The 18,525-nt window shown below is 43.5% G+C and overlaps 1 protein-coding gene across 2 annotated transcripts in view; it reads right to left on the bottom strand.

The window, feature by feature from the left end:
• Positions 1 to 635: 635 nt before the first annotated feature.
• The window catches only part of MYBL1 (MYB proto-oncogene like 1), a 42,563-nt gene continuing 24,673 nt past the window's right edge, over positions 636 to 18,525 (bottom strand). The window contains exons 9-16 of one of the 2 annotated variants that reach the window (XM_054018975.1): positions 16,732 to 16,965; positions 15,714 to 16,076; positions 15,041 to 15,183; positions 14,511 to 14,625; positions 10,379 to 10,495; positions 10,176 to 10,280; positions 2,217 to 2,396; positions 636 to 982 (exon numbers count right to left, since the gene is read on the bottom strand). In XM_054018975.1, coding sequence (XP_053874950.1) covers positions 854 to 982; positions 2,217 to 2,396; positions 10,176 to 10,280; positions 10,379 to 10,495; positions 14,511 to 14,625; positions 15,041 to 15,183; positions 15,714 to 16,076; positions 16,732 to 16,965 — 1,386 coding nt within the window. In that variant the 3' untranslated portion in view covers positions 636 to 853. The remainder of the gene's footprint in view (positions 983 to 2,216; positions 2,397 to 10,175; positions 10,281 to 10,378; positions 10,496 to 14,510; positions 14,626 to 15,040; positions 15,184 to 15,713; positions 16,077 to 16,731; positions 16,966 to 18,525) is intronic. The other variant, XM_054018976.1, reaches the window with a different exon arrangement.

Here is an 18,525-nt window from a genome sequence, read left to right as displayed (position 1 = left end):
TAGACAACCTACATACACATAAATATCTACATTTAAGCTTTAAAATGAAAATAAATTATAAAAACAGACTCCTTTCCAATTTACAAAAGTTTCCCTGCTCCTACATACTGTACAATACATTCAACAATGGTCTCAGTTTCTGAGATTTATGAAGAAAATACTGATGTTTTACACTAATGAAAAACTTAATTCATCCCATTTGCCTACTATCTTATTTCTAGTACCATTCTCAAATAAATATATTTAACACTGTAGTTAATTTTATTGTTTTTGCAGCATACCAAAAACTAGTAGTGCAACTTTCTATCCTTCCTTTAGACTCCTTTCCATTGTGTTTCTTTATATGGTAGAAAAAAATTGCTACATAAGCAACTGAGCACTTAAGCAAAAGCATTTTCATACAGCTATGTATGTTGCTTATTTAGAAATCAGAAGTACCTGTAAACCTACCTACATTCAAAAGGCATTAACTGGAGAGTAGCAATGTATGTTGTGAAGAATAAATGTGAAAAACTGGGCTTAAAAAAAAAAAAAAAAAAAAAAGAGTGTATGTCGACATTTACTCCAATATTTTGGACTATTCTTTACACCCTGCTTTAGATTTAAAAAAAAAAAAAAAAAATCTATTAAAAAAGTTAATTGCAGGATTTTTTGTGCTATCCTTACTTGAAAAGGCAAAGCTTCGTATGTTTGTTTTGTCAATTAAAAAGAAGTTTTCCTTTACAAGGTTGTCTCAAAAAAACAAAAAAACCAAACCACCCAGAGACTTCATTCACATATATTTAACTGGAATGTCCTTCAGTGTAGTGTTAATTGTAAGGGGAAGGGATGGTTTTGTCAGTTGCAGTGATCCTCACAGAATTAGAGCTCTTGAAGTGCTGCCGGAAGCTGTATATGTGCTCAGATACCTTCTTGCTTGTTCGGTCATGATAAGCTGATCTTCTGTTTTTCCATAAACAACTGCTTCCCACTCACAATTTGACTATATAGAGATATATTAAAAAAAAAAAAAAAAACAGTTAAAAGGAAATTTTATTTTTTAAACAGCTGTATCTGAATACTTCAGCATTTAAATACAATCCGAATTCAGATTTTCTTTTAAAAGCTATTTCCACACTAAATTTCACAACAGTTTATGTAATCAAAATTCAAGTAATATCACATTTTATTGTCAGGGCCCATGTATTCAGCAATACTTGGTACATAAATTCTGTGACAAAGCTTACTGCTTTTTCAGCACACCAGCAGTGCCTCTGAGCCAGGTTGAAAGTTCTAAGGCAACGGAAGTAGCGAGAGAGGGGCTTTCTTGAATTGAAATATTCATTGTAATTGATGCTGTAATAGCAAATTCAATAAAACCCCTCTTTTAGAATGTTTTCCCATTTATTTTACTTTGAAGTTCCAAAGGGCAGCAGAATGCAGTATTGACAATGCACAGTAATCGCCGTTCAGAGGAAATGCAGAAAGTAGCTTTGGCAGCTGGGAAGGGTGTGGTGGCTGGAAAGGAGGTAAGGTACTTTTTTTATATAAACACAGAAAGGAGGGTTTGGCAGCTGTGAAGCGGGGGGGCGGGGTGAGAGAGGAGGAGAAATCAAACAGACATTTTGGGATGAATGGGATATGGTGGTGGACATTGGGGCTACCAATATGGGGAGGAGGAGGAATCATTTATCCACTAGCCCACCCCGCAGAAAACCTGAGCACTGAAATTCAAGCATGGGAAGCAAATCTGTAGAATGTCTCTGGATCAGGCCTGACTTGTGGTGGACCATTATAGAGCTAGCATAAGTAGCAGTGAGGAATTCAATGTCCTTTACTGCCATGTAACCACGAACTAGAATCTGGCCCAAAAAAAAATTTGTGACTGCACAGAAACACTTTTCAGAGAAATCTTAGCCATTTAACATTACCAAGTGTTTCATCAATCCTAAAATAGACTGATAAGTCAAATTTCAGAATTTAAGTAGTTTGAATAAAAAGAGTTTATTTAAAAATTGTCCAGAGTTCAGACATGGAGTAAGTTTTCATCACCGAATTACTAGCTTGAACAACAGGAATCATAGAAACAGACCCAAACTAAATAATGGTGGCAAAAATATTGGCCAAGATTCCTATCAGTTATCAAAAAACTGAGGTACAAACTAAAAAATTATTCGAGACCATTTAACAGTTAAAATAGGTAATGAAATTAACAAAAAAGTATCTTGAATCCAGACCTGAAGAGACTTTTCCATTTTGACATTTTTTGAAGTGCAAGAATTCAGTTTCTTTTTAATTACTGCATTTGTTTTGTTTGTTGAAGTTGTAGCCTGTTTCTCCAATGTCAGATTACATCTGTTGTCATGTATTTCCAGCAACGGTATCATTAGTAAAGATGTAGTATAGATATTTTCTGACTAATGGCAAAAAGACAGAGGAATGGGGAAGAGGAATAAAAGTTAGTATTAAGTAAAACAACCTTTAACTGTTAATTTAAAAAAAAAAAAAAAAAAAAGGAAAATAAAGCAACTATGTAGCAGGTGGAATCAATGAGTAAACATTTCTGAGAAAACTAGTGTCAATTCAGTATAAAGTACTAGACCAGGGGTTATCAACCTTTTTCTTTATGAGGCCCCCCCAACATGCTATAAAAACTCCATAGTCCAACTGTGCCACAACAAAACACGGTTACTCACCGTTGTAACTGTTGTTCTTCGAGATGTGTTGCTCATATCCATTCCATTAGGTGTGCGCGCGCCGCGTGCACGATCGTCGGAGAATTTTCTACCCTAGCAACACCGGCGGGTCGGCTGTGGAGCCCCCTAGAGTGGCGCCTTCATGGCGCTGAATATATACCCCAGCCGACCCGGCGCCCCCTCAGTTCCTTCTTGCCGGCTACTCCGACAGTGGGGAAGGGGGGCGGGTTTGGAATGGATATGAGCAACACATCTCGAAGAACAACAGTTACAACGGTGAGTAACCGTCTTCTTCTTCGAGTGCTTGCTCATATCCATTCCATTAGGTGACTCCCAAGCCCAACTTAGGTGGTGGGGTCGGAGTGAGACATTGCTGTGTGCAAAACCGCTGATCCGAATGCAGCATCGTCCCTGGACTGCTGCACTAGTGCATAGTGAGCTGTAAATGTGTGGACTGATGACCAAACCGCAGCTCTACAAATGTCCTGGATCGGAACTTGCGCCAGGAAAGCCGTCGAGGAAGCTTGGGCCCTCGTGGAGTGAGCGGTGAGGTGCGGTGCTGAGACACCTGCCAGGTCATAGCAAGTCCGGATGCAAGACGTAATCCAGGAGGATAGGCGTTGTGAGGAGACCGGTGAGCCTTTCATTCGGTCGGCCACTGCAACGAAGAGTTGCGTCGTCTTTCTAAAGTGCCTTGTGCGGTCAATATAGAAAGCCAGGGCCCTGCGTACGTCCAGAGAATGCAAACGTTGATCCTGGCGAGTAGCATGTGGTTTAGGATGAAAGACCGGGAGAAATATATCCTGGTTGATATGAAACGGAGAAACCACCTTAGGGAGAAAGGCAGGATGTGGACGAAGCTGCACTTTATCCTTATGGAAAACTGTGTAAGGGGGCTCGGATGTAAGCGCCCTGAGTTCAGAAACGCGCCTTGCTGAGGTGATGGCTACGAGGAAGGCTGTCTTCCAGGATAGGTACAAAAGTGAACAGGTGGCCAGTGGCTCGAATGGAGGACCTGTGAGCTTGGAGAGAACCAGGTTGAGGTCCCACGTCGGGACGGGCTGACGTTGTTGTGGGTACATCCGGTCTAAGCCCTTGAGGAATCTAACGACCATCGGGTTAGAGAATACCGAGGACGCGAGTTCCCCTGGGTGAAAGGCTGATATAGCGGCCAGGTGAACTCTAATTGAAGATATCGCCAACCCCTGCTGTTTTAGGGAGAGGAGATATTCCAATATGAGAGGAATAGGTGCCTGTAACGGGGACGTGGCCCGTTGTTCGCACCAACAGGAGAACCGCTTCCACTTGGCCAAGTACGTGGCTCGTGTTGAGGGCTTCCTACTGCTCAACAGAATCTGTTGGACTGAGAGTGAGCATTGTTGCTCTGCCTGGGTGAACCATGGAGCAGCCACGCCGTGAGGTGAAGAGATTGCAGGTCGGGGTGACGCAGCCGGATGTGGTCCTGAGAGATGAGATCCGGACATAATGGAAGCGGGATCGGTGTCTGAACCGAGAGCTCCAACAGTGTGGTGTACCAATGTTGTCTCGGCCACGCTGGAGCGATCAGAATTACCTGTGCCTGGTCTCTGCGCAATTTGAGCAGTACCTTGTGGACCAGAGGAAACGGAGGGAAGGCATAAAACAGGTGGTCTTTCCAGGGAAGGAGAAACGCATCCGAGAGGGAGCCCGGAGCTCGACCTTGTAGGGAGCAGAACACGTGGCACTTCCTGTTGTCTCGAGATGCAAACAGGTCTATCTGGGGAAACCCCCACTTCTGGAAGACGGAATGTATGATGTCTGGACGGATGGACCACTCGTGCGTCTGAAAAGACCTGCTGAGTCGGTCCGCTAAAGTGTTCTGGACTCCAGGGAGGAACGATGCCGTGAGATGGATTGAGTGGGCGATGCAGAAGTCCCACAGGCGAATGGCCTCTTGGCATAGAATTGACGAACGTGCTCCTCCTTGCTTGTTGATGTAAAACATGGCCGTGGTGTTGTCGATGAGAACTAACACACAGCGGCCACGTAGGAGATTGAGAAATGCCTGGCACGCCAGGCGCACCGCCATCAGTTCCCGAACATTGATGTGCAGGGCTAGCTGGGATGCAGTCCACAGGCCCTGAGTATGGTGTTCGCTGAGGTGGGCGCCCCAACCCAGAGATGAAGCGTCTGTAACCAGGTGCAGAGAGGGTTGTGGTGCGTGAAATGGCATCCCCTCGCAAACCACATTGTGATCTAGCCACCAGGTGAGGGAGGTCAGGACCGAGTTCGGGATCGTGACCACCATGTTCAGGCTGTCCCGATGTGGGCGGTATATCGATGACACCCAGGTCTGGAGTGGGCGAAGCCGAAGTCTGGCATGCCTGGTTACGTACGTGCAGGAAGCCATGTGACCCAGCAGGGTGAGGCACGACCTCACCGTGGTAGTTGGGAAGGCCCTGAGCCCTTGAATGAGGCTTGTGATGGTACAAAAGCGGTTGTCTGGCAGGATGGCTTGTGCACGTCTGGAGTCTAGGACTGCGCTGATGAATTCTATTCTCTGGGTAGGTTCTAGAGTGGATTTGTCCTTGTTGAGAAGGATGCCCAACTTGTTGAATGTGTGCACTATTATGTGGACGTGAGCTCGAACTTGCTCTTTGGTGCGACCGCGTACCAGCCAGTCGTCTAGGTACGGGAACACCTGTATCCCTTGCCGACGAAGGTACGCTGCCACGACAGCCATACATTTCGTGAACACTCTTGGGGCCGAGGATAGGCCGAAGGGAAGGACTGCAAATTGATAGTGCACTCTGCTTACCACGAATCGCAGGAAGCGTCTGTGAGGCGGGTAAATTGCGATATGAAAGTATGCGTCTTTCATGTCGAGGGCGGCGAACCAGTCTCCAGGATCGAGGGAAGGGATAATGGCCCCCAAAGAGACCATGCGGAACTTCAACTTTACTACGAATTTGTTGAGTCCGCGCAAGTCCAAGATGGGCCGCAGACCTCCTTTGGACTTGGGGATCAGGAAGTAACGGGAATAAAATCCCCTGCCCCTTAACTCTACTGGAACCTCCTCTATGGCCCCCATAGCAAGGAGCGTGGAAACCTCCTGTATAAGAAGTTGCTCGTGAGAAGGGTCCCTGAAGAGGGACGGGGAAGGGGGGTGGGAGTGAGCGATTGAAGAAAACTGGATATCGTATCCCCTCTCCACCGTGCGAAGGACCCAACGGTCCGAAGTTATAAGGGACCAAACACGGTGGAAGTGGGAGAGGCGATCTCGAAAGGAGAGGGTTGGATCCTGGGGGATGACTGGGGTGCCGTCCTCAACCGCACCTTCAAAAGTTCTGCCTAGGGCCTGAAGGTGGCCTTGGTGGCCCCTGGTTCTGACCGGGTTGAGGGCCAGTCCACCTTCTCCTACCACCTCGCCCTCGCCTTCTGGCAGAGTCCTGTCTCTGACGAGGTGGAGGGGGGTAGAAACGTTGAGGCTGGGGCCTAAATGGTCTGCGCTGGGGACCCGCAACATGCATCCCCCAGGGAGCGCATGATTGTCCTGGAGTCCTTGAGGCTCTGCAATCGAGAGTCCGTCTTCTCCGAGAACAACCCCTGTCCTTCAAAGGGCAAATCCTGCAGGGTTTGCTGTAACTCAGGGGGTAAACCCGAAACTTGGAGCCAGGAGGTCCTTCGCATAGCGATACCTGCGGCCAGGGTTCTCGCAGCCGAGTCCGCTATGTCCAGGGAGGCCTGTAAGGAGGTCCGAGTCACCTTCTTACCCTCCTCTACCAAGGCCCCAAACTCTTCCCTGGACTCTTGGGGAACCAATTCCTTGAACTTCCCCATAGAGTTCCAGGAATTAAAGTTGTAGCGGCTCAGGAGCGCCTGCTGGTTAGCCGCTCTAAGTTGCAGCCCTCCAGCTGAATAAACTTTACGGCCAAACAAATCGAGGCGCTTAGCCTCCTTCGATTTGGGTGCTGCGGCCTGTTGACCGTGGCGCTCCCTTGCATTCACTGATGACACCACCAGTGAACACGGCTGGGGATGGGTATACAAGTACTCGTAGTCTTTGGAGGGGACAAAGTACTTTCTTTCCACCCCTCTCGCTGTGGGTGAGATAGAGGCAGGAGTTTGCCATATCGTAGTGGCGTTCGCCTGGATCGTGCGGATCAGGGGCAACGCCACTCTTGATGGGGCATCCGCCGCGAGGGTATTTACAATGGGGTCCTGCACCTCCACTATCTCCTCCGTCTTTAGGTCCATATTACGGGCCATCCTACGTAAGAGGTCCTGATGAGCCCGAAGATCTATTGGGGGTGGACCTGTGCACGACGTGCCCGCCACTGCCTCATCCGGAGAGGAAGAGGAAGATGCCTCCGGTGGTAAGGGATCCAAGGGAGGATCCTGGGTCGGAGCATCACCTGCCCTTGGGTCCAGGACGTCAGGTGGTGCAGACACGGAGGCCTCCATGCCCCCTGGAGGAGGGCGAGAGATGGTGGACTCTGGGGCCCTTCTATCGGAGTGACCCGAGCGAGAGGTTGAAGTTATTGGAGCCCCTTGCGCCTGATGGTACGCCCACGGGGTCCAGAACGACCAGTGAGATGGGCCATGAACAGGGTCCTCTGCTACCTCTTGCCAATGGCCTATATCTTGCTCCTCGGCTTGCCCCTGAGGGGGGTATGCCGATCTCGATATGTCCTCAGAGGAGCGAGACACCGATCTCGATGGCCATGGTGGTGCCGAATGCGTAGAGACGAATCCCGTGGGATACGGTGCCGCACGGTGCCGGTCTGGAGATGTTCTATCTCTACGCGGTGCCGGCGATCGGTGCCGAGATCGCGATCGGTGCCGATGACCTCACCGGTGCCGGGAGTCGAATCTGGACCTAGACGATGACCTGGAGTAGGCCCGGTGCCGGGAGCGGCCTCTCGACGTTGATCGGTGTCGACGATCATAGCGGTGCCGAGACGTAGAGCGGTGCCGCGATGATCTTGGCCGCGAGTACGACCGGTGCCGAGGTGATATCCGGCGCCGGGACTGCGAGCGGCGTGGGGACCTGCTTTGGGACCTGGACCGGTGCCGTGGTTCCAGCCCCTGCGATGGAGGGCGCATCAAGGCAGGTTTCCCCCTAGATTGGACCGGACGAGTCAACGGTGCCGACGGTGCCGGTGGTTGGGGCGGTGCCGGCTCCGTGAGGCCGATCAAGTCTCTCGCCGTCGCGAAGGTCTCTGGTGTCGACGGGAGGCACTGTATCACCGCCGGTCGCGGTGGTGACTCTGTCTGCACCGGACTCAACGGCCTCGGAGCCGGAGTCGACGGTGCTGGAGGCACCTGTTTTCGGTGCTCCACAGGCGGACGCGGCTCTACCCCCGGCACCGGGGGAGCCGGCGTCTTCGGCACTGAGGTCCCCGTCTTATGGGATTTTTTATGTCCCGGGGATAATGAACGGCGCCAAGGCACTTGCTGTGAGTGCGGTGCCGACGAGGTCCGGTGCCGTGGAGGCTTGTCCGACGTGGTCGGAATGGTCGGTGCCGCCGGGGCACTGCGCACCGAGGTGCTAGGTGCCGGGGCCTGACGCGCCGATGGAGCGTCCGGGCTAAGTGCCGCCTCCATAAGGAGTTGCCGGAGCCGAAAGTCCCGCTCCTTCTTGGTCCTCGGTCTGAAGGCCTTACAGATCTTGCACTTATCTGTTTGATGGGACTCTCCCAGGCACTTCAGACACGAGTCGTGCGGGTCACTCGTTGGCATAGGCTTAGCGCAGGAGGCGCACTGTTTGAAGCCGGGAGCCTTGGGCATGAGCCCGGCCACGCGGCCGGGGGAAAAAGGGGGAGATAACCCCCTTAATCCCCTTCAACTATATAACAACTATAAACAAAGTGAATAACCAACTATTTAACTATAAACAACTAGAACTATAACTATAACTGTGAATAACTGGATAAGCTAGGGAGAGTGGAGAACAGCTACGCCGCGCTCCACAGTTCCAACGACCGTCAGGGGCGGTAAGAAGGAACTGAGGGGGCGCCGGGTCGGCTGGGGTATATATTCAGCGCCATGAAGGCGCCACTCTAGGGGGCTCCACAGCCGACCCGCCGGTGTTGCTAGGGTAGAAAATTCTCCGACGATCGTGCACGCGGCGCGCGCACACCTAATGGAATGGATATGAGCAAGCACTCGAAGAAGAACGGTTTTTCTGCATATAAAAGCCAGGGCCAATATTGTGGGTAGCAAGGAGGGCAATTGTCCAGGACCCCACACCACAGAGGGCCCCACGAAGCTAAGTTGCTCAGGCTTTGGCTTCAGCCCTGGGTGGTGGGACTCAGGGATCTGGGCTGCAGTCCTGCGTGGCAGAATTTTGGCTTTGTGCCCTGGGCCTTGGCGAGTCTAATGCCAGCCATGCTTGGTGGACCCCCTGAAACCTGCTCATGGCCCCCAGAGGGCCCTGAACCCCTGGTTGAGAACCACTGTACTAGACTATACTGGGATCCAAAATATATTGGTAACAACTGAATTTAAACACAGTTGGTGCTGGCATTGTTCTGATGCTAAATCCTTGACCAGGGTGGACCAGTTTTTCTTCTCCCTTATGTTATACATTCATACTACAGCTTCAATTATATTTTCTTAAAAATAAGTTATATAAAACTTGATAGCTTGGCATGGTTTTAGAAACAGTTATAAAAATAAATCTCTGTCCACACTAAGACAAAGTTATACTAGAAGCCTGCTATTAAAACACATGTTTAATACTGATCACCAGTTCTTTGAGTGTGTTTTTTTGTTTACCGATACTGAGGGAGACACTGGACTGATTGTTTCAAAAACTGGTTTAATATATTCTCCCAAATTTTATTCAAAAGCAATACATTCAACAAGCCAGTTTCATCATTGCCATGCACCACTGGCCACAATTTTGGTATGCAAATTTTTACAGAACCATCAAACAGAAATAAAAGAAAACCACTGTGTAGGAAATTCACTTGCTAGCATTTAAAAAAAAGTATTTTTTTTTTTTTAAGCAGTGTTGAATTGCCAGGAATCTTTGCATCTTTCCTCCACAGCGGATCCTCCACGTACTTACTAAGATATTGAAATTCCTCATTTTCCCCCTTCATTTCAAAGGTTGCCCATCCTATAATGACAGTACTACAGCCAACAGCCTTCTTCCCAAGGATGGAACAGGGCTGCTCATCACCATCCTTCCTTAAAACTGACTAAAAAGGCAAAATTTCCCTTGTCCCACTGCCATTAATGTCATCCAAGAATCCAGTGATCCAACAAGCGAAAGTTCAACAGTTGCAATACAATCCATACATTGCCAAAACCCATAATCCCACACACCATAGCATGGAGGCCAAGCGGGTACTGGAGACAACTACTTTTTAAATTGCTACAGGTTTACTCTTACTGGTCAATAGTTAGACCCCAAGGTGACTATTTACTAGCGCTGATAAAAAAAATGGGGAAATATTTCTTCCCTTTTTCATCAAAATTTCTACCAGTTCTACTATTTATTAGTATACCAACCTGTACATCCAAAACATTATCTTCTGTGAAGAGTCGGGCACCAAGTTCTTCTTTTTCCCAAGAATCCAAGACCAATGATTTTCTGACTTTCTTGGCAGAAGTGTGCTGTGATCAACATTTTATAAAGAAAAAATTTAAGATTGCAATTTAAGAGTTGCCATTTTTTGCTACCACTATTATAAAGTAACATACTGCACCATCACCTCTTGCTTGCAGCTTTTATAGACAGAGTCATCTTCCTCCTTAAGGAATATGTCTGTTCCAGTTTCCTCTTTTAAAACCTCTCTAATATCTTCTTCCAAGAAGGCAAGTGGTTGTGACTAATTTAAATAGGAGTGGGGAGGGAAGCCAGAGAAAAATGTATCAGTTGCTGGTTTTCACCACATTTTACATTCGTTTTGGTTATTATAACAAGGAGGTATCATCTACTCCATGGGAGGTAGAAAGCCTCAGTAAAATCCACCAACATATTAAGGAATAAAAATTACTGCATTTGATAACTACAGTTTAGCATTTCAAGACTGAACAGATTTTAACAATGCTGTATTATTCCAAGTTATTTTTAGCCAGCTTGTTTTCTCATTAGGTACACCGCTACCTCAATATAACGCGACCCGATATAATGTGGTAAAGCAGTGCTCCGGGGGGAGGGGGAGCTGCGCACTCTGGTGGATCAAAGCAAGTTCAATATAACGCGGTTTCACCTATAACGCGATAAGATTTTTTGGCTCCCGAGGACAGCATTATATCGAGGTAGAGGTGTATATAAACATATTTTAACCCTAAAGAAAGAAAGTTTACCTAAACTACATACCAGTTTGTGTTTATTAACCAATGGAACTATGAATGATAATTTTCTCCCATAAGAATCACATTGTTTGAAAGTACAAACCATTGTGCTACTTTTTGTAGGAGACATTTCAAACTGAAAATGTACATTATTGGATTAAAGTGCCCAGCTTTATTTTATACTTCCAAATTCAAACCACATACATACATACACACACACACACACAGGGGATGAAGCATCCCCTACAAATAGCACTATGGTTTATGCACTACAAAAATGTGATCCTTGTTGGGAAGAAATTTGTATTTACACCAATAATATATCTTTGCATAAGGCACTAAACTATAAAATACAGTGTATAATTTCACATACAGATGGTCCCTTTATGTACCAGCAGGGGGAGAGGATTCCACTAAGCCCAAAACTTTGGCTTTAAAAGCCAACATAGTAGTGGATAAAAGCAGGAGTGCAGAGCTACTATTTGCATTGTGAGGAGCAGAGGTTAGAATCTAGAGTAAGGGTAGCAAGGATGGTGCCGATCCCGATGGCTGAATCTGAACAGCCTTTAGTATTTGTGGGAACAAAGGAGCAGCCAAAATATAATGGATTGGAAAGGAAAGGGGAAAATGTAAATCAACTAGGGCTGCCAAGCAATTAAACAAATTAAGTTTTTAATCACATGATTAATCACAATTAATCATGATTAATCATGCTGTTAAAACAATAGATACTAATTACATAAATATTTTGGATTTTTCCACATTTTCAAATATATTGATTTCAATTACAACATAGAATATAAAGTGTGCAGTGCTCACTTTATATTTATTTTTATTATAAATATTTGCACTGTAAAAGTATTTTTCAATTCACCTAATACAAGTACTGTAGTGCAATCTCTTTATCATGAAAGTTGAACTTACAAATGTAGAGTTATGTACAAAAAAATAACTGCATTCAAAAAATAAAACAATGTAAAATATTAGCGCCTGTAAGTCCACTCAGTCCTACTTCTCGTTCAGCCAATCGCTCAGACAAACAAGTTTGTTTGCATTTGCAGGAGATAATGCTGCCCACTTCTTGTTTACAATGTCACCTGAAAGTGAGAACAGGGATTCACATAACACTGCTGTAGCTGGCATTTCAAGATATTTACATGCCAGATATGCTAAACATTTGTATGTCCCTTCATGCTTCAACCACCGTTCCAGAGGACATGCGTCCATGCTGATGATGGGTCGATAACAATCCAAAGCAATGCGGACCAACGCATGTTCATTTTCATCATCTGAGTCAGACGCCACCAGCAGAAGGTTGATTTTCTTTTTTGATAGTTTGGGTTCTGTGGTTTCCGCATCTAAGTGCTGCTCTTTTCAGATTTCTGGAAGCAAGCTCCACACTTCATCCCTCTCAGATTTTGGAAGACACTTCAGATTCTTAAACCTTGGGTCGAGTGCAGTAGCTATCTTTTGACATCTCACATTGGCGCCTTGTGTGAAACCTGCAGCAAGTGTTCTTAAAATGAACAATGAGCTGAGTCATCATCAGAGACTACTATAACATGAAATATATGGCAGAATGCGAGTAAAATAGAGCTGGAGACATACAATTCTCCTCCAAGGAGTTCAGTCACAAATGTAATTAACGCATTTTTTTTAAACGAGTGTCATCCACATGGAAGCATGTCCTCTGGAACGGTGACCGAAGCATGAATGGGGCATACGAATGTTTAGCATATCTGGCACATAAATACCTTGTAATGCCGGCTACAAAAGTGCCATGTGAACTTCTGTTCTCACTTTCAGGTGACACTGTAAGAAAGAATTGGGCAGAATTATCTCCCGTAAATGTAAACAAACTTGTTCCTCTTAGCGATTGGCTAAACAAGAAGTAGGATTGAGTGGACTTGTAGGCTCGAAAGTTTTTAAATTGTTTTAGTTTTGAGTGCAGTTACGTAACAAAACAAAAAAAAAATCTACCTTTGTAATTTGTGCTTTCAGGATAAAGAGATTGCACTATGGTACTTGTATTAGGTGAATTGAAAAATACTATTTATTTTATCATTTTTACAGTGCAAATATTTGTAATAAAAATATAAAGTGATACTGTACACTTTGTATTATGTGTTGTAATTGAAATCAATATATTTGAAAATGTAGAAAAACGTCCAAAATATTTAATAAATTTCAATTGGTATTCTATTGTTTAACAGTATGATTAAAACTGCGATTAATTTGAGTTAATCATGTGAGTTAACTGCAATTAATTGACAGCCCTAAAATCAACTAAATTCAAAAGATTCTTGTGCACCAGCAAGCAATTCAGCAGGAAGAGGCAAAGCAAAAATGAGCAGACTTAGTTTGAAAATGCATACGTGTAAAGCTATAATATAGTCACAATGGCAAAGAGAAGTTACCCACAAAAGCCAGAAGAATCAAACAAACACACGGACATTTTATATAAAGATGTGTGACTCAGTTGTACATTTCATGAAAGCTCCCTTTTCTCAGAATATTCCAGATTTTATTTTAAGAACGTATAACTAAGGATGAAAGATACTCCACTTCTAAATATTAAATCGAGAGCACCACAGTGCAGTGATAGACTATGCTTGGGTCAGAGAGCAGAACCTTAAGGACCAAATTCAGTCTCGGTGTGAAGGGGCTGAATTACCACTGACTAGAAATTGCACCAGTTTACACCAGGACTAACTTGGTTTTTAAGTGTCAAAAAGTGAGAGTCACCCACACTTTCATCTGCACCAGCTCAGAAAGTCTCCATTGTCATACCCTCTGGCCTGGAAAACATGGTTTGATTCAAAAATAAAGACAACAATTAAAATATTTGTAGATCATGGCATTACCACATGTGTAATTTCAAGCTATATGCATGAGAATTGATTAATGTATAGCGATTCAAGAAAACAAATAAAATGCTTAAGTCTACCCTTGTTGATATTCTTAGGACTTGTCTTCACTACCGCATTGCAGCGGCACTGACGTAGTGCAGCTTATGTAGGTGCTCTACATCAATGGGAAAGCACTCTCCCGTCAACATAATTACTACACCTCAATGAGAGGCAGAAACTATGTCAATGGGAGAGTGTCTCCCGCTGACAGTACAGTGTAGCCTCCGCTTTAAGTCAAAGTAACTTACATCACTCGGGGGGTGGTTTTTTCACACCCCTGAGTTACGTAAGATATCGACTTAAGCAGTAGCGTAGACAGGCCCTTAGAGGATATAAATTGAATGAGCCTGGGATCTAGAGATGGTCCCTTCAAAAAATGATTGGAGCATACTGGTGGGGCAGAAAGGGGAAGACTGCACTGTTGCTGCCCTAGGCTGTAACTGTCCTGTGGATAAACAGAAGACTATCTTTCAGCATCGGAAAGTTCTACACCTTTCAACAACACTAATAATTTTACTTTTTTTTTTTTTTTAAATGTTCACATTAAGGCTCACTTTGTAAGTCAATATTTTGTATGGTGAGGGCATTCAGACTCACTTAAGAGAAACATTAACGAACAGGCAAAGAGATCACATACCACAATTTTGAGAGGGCCATATTTTTTCTCCTGAGCAGCTAGAGCATTCTTAAAAGGAGTTGGAGTCCTTGGTGTGGTACCCAGTAAAGATCTTCTAATTGTTGGAGTTCTAAAACTATCCAAGCAGAGAAAAATGTTCATATGTATTTTAACATTTCATGATTCCTGATAGAGTTAAACTTATATAACAAATTCATCAAAATTTGCTATTCTGTTTACTTCTTTATACAATGGAATACATAGGCACACAAAAATCAATCAAGCAATACATCACTGTGCATTTGCCCCAAGTACATCTGAACTAATTTTCATTTAGTACAATATTAAAAAGATTAAAGGGAAAATTAAAATTAAACATAATAAAGTCACTTCTTGGGAAATCAAAGAAAAACAAGGCCGAGCTACGTTTGCATGCAAATATTTAAACTTCCTTTTAAAAATATTAATAGTTGTGTATACAGCTAAATTGGCTTTGCATAGTCTCAGGATCTTGCTTTTATTTCAACATCTGATCTTTAGTGTCATCCTACCCTGCATTTTCCTTTTGGTCTTTTGGTGTCATTTCCTTGTGGAGAGGAGTTGTAATAAGGACTTTCTGCCCACAGATTGGAGTTGATGTAAATGCAGGATTTTCAAGGTTAAATGGTTCATTTCCGGAGCATGTGTTGAAAAACTAGAAGAAAAACTAAGCCAACTTACAAAACATGAACGCTTACATTATGTTGAGCAATAAAAAAAAAACCAATTTCCCAGGTGATGTCCATTGAAAATGTCTAACAACTTGTTTAAAATTTATATGCCTCTATCCCCACAATATGAGCTGAATTTACCAGTGAAACCTCAATCCGAATTTTCTTTAAAAAAAAAAAAAAAAAAAAATTCACAGAATGTGGCAAGGCCCTGTAGCTACACAGTCAAATCTGAACAACCTCCAGTATGTGCAGGAAGAAAATTGAAGCCCAGTTGTCAAGCCGCAGTAGAGGTCAGTCCCAGAAAGGAAATCAGGTAACCAATTCCACCATTTTTAAAAGAACCCATTTCTTCCATATTAAAACTCTCCCTTAAATTCGGCCAATCCTTTAACACGTTCTAAGCTGTTTCCTAATACATTCAATTAAGGTACAATGTACTATTCAAAAAATCCCGTAATTTGTGTCGGTTCATTGCAATCTTAGCTTTCTAGCTGTATTAAAAAATTCATACCTGTGATGGGGAAAAGGGTAGTGTTTTTACGGGTGTTTGTTTTAGTGCAACATTGACAGCATCATTATATGACCCATCATTCAGCTCATTGACTGGTGACTGTCCAACTCGCAATCTTTTTTTCTTCCTTAGGATAGCAGGTGGAGTGCTGAACTTGGCTATGGAAGGAGATGTTGAAAGAATCTCTTCTTCTCCACTGCTACAACTATTTTTTTTGCCATCAAGAACAACACTGACATTAAACTGGCACTCCATAGCCCCTTCATTGTGTTGAATCCTCAATGTTACTGGAGCAGGTTTGACAGGGGAATTAGCAGCCTCAGAAAGGTCAAAGCTGGTGACATCACTCCATGCTACTGGATCCTACAATGTAAGGATACAAGACACTCAGGCATGGACATACTCACGTTTTAGCTAAATTTTTGCTTATCTGAAATGTTCCAAGTGGAAGTTGTAGATCGCAAAGTTCCTGTCTGGAATATTTCAAGTCAGCAACAGTTTCTCTCATTATATTGCATTCTATATATGAGCTTTGGAAGCCAGTTATAATTCACTGCAAGCATTCAGAGAAGTTATATATTGAGTATTAATTCTCACATTTTAAAAGCTACAAAAATATATTCATTACTCACCCCCATCACACACACAATCTAATTTAGGGATACATTTACAGTCCAGACAGAAGTAGCTTGATGCAATTAAGATTGGTTGTTTGGTTATAACAACCAGCTACCCCAGCTTCTGGCATTCCAGTAAAAAAATGTCAATTTAACTCAGTTATATCAAGCTTGTAACTAAGGCATTACACTCTGGATTAAATATTTCCCCTACCCCTCTTACACAACCAGATAATTTTATATAGTTTGTTTTCAGTACAATTCACTCATGACTTCCAATAAAGCAAAGCAATCAACAGCAGTGCAACTATACCTATCAGTACTGTGCAAATATGAACATACCCAAATATAAACGGATTGCATCTTTATTGAAAACTAGAGAATCACACATCCCAACTTACAGATTCAATAAGCTCTAGTGTCTCTGCAAATTCTGGAATGGTCTGTAGAGATGACAACACTGCATTCGCCTCCACAGCTAGATACTTGGTGGGTGAATTCTGCTGCGCAGATGTGCCCTGGGCCTCATCCATACTGTAAAACTCACTTGTTTGTTCCTCAAGGCTATTTAGAGTATTAGACATGCTATCTTCCATGATGAAGCTTCCAGACCAGCTAGAGAAACTTCCAGTTTGCTAGTAGTAGAATAGAAATGTGTTGATGTTTTATTCAAATTAGAAATTGAAAATAAAACAAACAATTTTGGGGCAAGTTTCATAAACATACTATTATGGACACATTGTATAGTAATATTTTGTTTCAGACTGAACTTTTACCATTCTCCAGTGGATGTACTCTACAACAGTTTTATTCAGCTCAATGATCTCCCCACCTTTCCCCAGCCAACTTACTTTTTGAAGTAATGCAATTACATTATTTCCCATAAGTTTACAGGACACATTCAACTTTCCCCTTCTCTTACATTTATTCCTTTCCTACCCTCTACTCGTTACTATGATTGAAATTCTATTTATGTATGGTTCCCTATTGCTCACGTCACTGGTGATGTAAGCTTCCCCACTCTCCTGAACATTGAGACATTATCAATGTCATCTACATAATAGTTCAAAGGCACATTTTCAGGTTAAAATATTTCATTCTTAAAAATTTTCTATTTTAAAGTTGACTTTACTTTTTACTGATTATGCTATTTTGTTTCATTGCTGACTAATAAAGGGATGTTATTTTGTTTATAGCCTACTTCTTTTCCAGCTTCTCATGCACCATTATAACATAGTGCTTACGAAGAGACATTGGAATTATCATACTGGATCATACCAGAGTCCATCTAGTCCAGTATCCTATCTCTGATACTGGCCAGTGCCATATGTTTGAGGAGGAAAGAGGAAGAATTCCACAATAGGCAGATGTGGAATTGTCTGCCGTTATCCCCTGGACCTCAAAGATAGTTATCATCAGGGTCTCCATCAGAGAATCGTTTAAGCCTGAAGCACAAGGTTTCATATTCCTTCCAAAATTCATCATTAAATGACAACTCTGGATATTTTTGATATCCACATTAGCATCCATTCCCTTTTGCAAACGTGCCAATTTCTTGGTGTCAACAACATCCTGTGGCAACAAGCTCTATAGTCAAAATAAGTGTTGTGTGATACAAAGTATTTTCTTATCAGTTTTGAATTTACCACCTTTTAATTTCATATGATGTCCCCTTGTTCTTGTGTTGAGAGATGGAGAACGGAGAACAGAAGTTCCTGATCTACCTTTATATATGCCATTCATTATTTTGCATACTTGCATCATGTCCCCTCCCTCTTATCTGTCTCCTTTCTAAGGTAAACAATCCCCAACTTTTAAATCTCTTTTCACATGATAGTGTTTCCAGGCCCTTGATCATTCTTGTTACTCTTCTCTTTTCCCCTCCAATGTGCATTACTTTGCATTTATTGACACTGAACTTCATTTGTAATTGTGTTGCCCACTCACCTAGATTGTTTCAGTCTTTCCTGAGGTTCCTCACAGTCCTCGCTGGTCCTGACTAACTTAAATAACTTTGTCTCCTGCAAATTTTGCTGCTTCACTACTCCCTTCCCCTTTATAGATCATTAAAGTTTGCATGGCAGGTGAAAGTATTTTTTTTTAAATAAATGTCCCCTTATGAACCCTGTGGTGTTTCAGATTGTAAATACATGTAGGAACTGCAGAGGACACTAATGTTCTACTGGACCCATAGG

This window comes from Malaclemys terrapin, chromosome 2, assembly GCF_027887155.1.
Source record: "Malaclemys terrapin pileata isolate rMalTer1 chromosome 2, rMalTer1.hap1, whole genome shotgun sequence".
Classification (NCBI taxonomy): Eukaryota; Metazoa; Chordata; order Testudines; family Emydidae; genus Malaclemys; species Malaclemys terrapin.
This window is presented reverse-complemented; position numbering and strand designations above follow the sequence as displayed.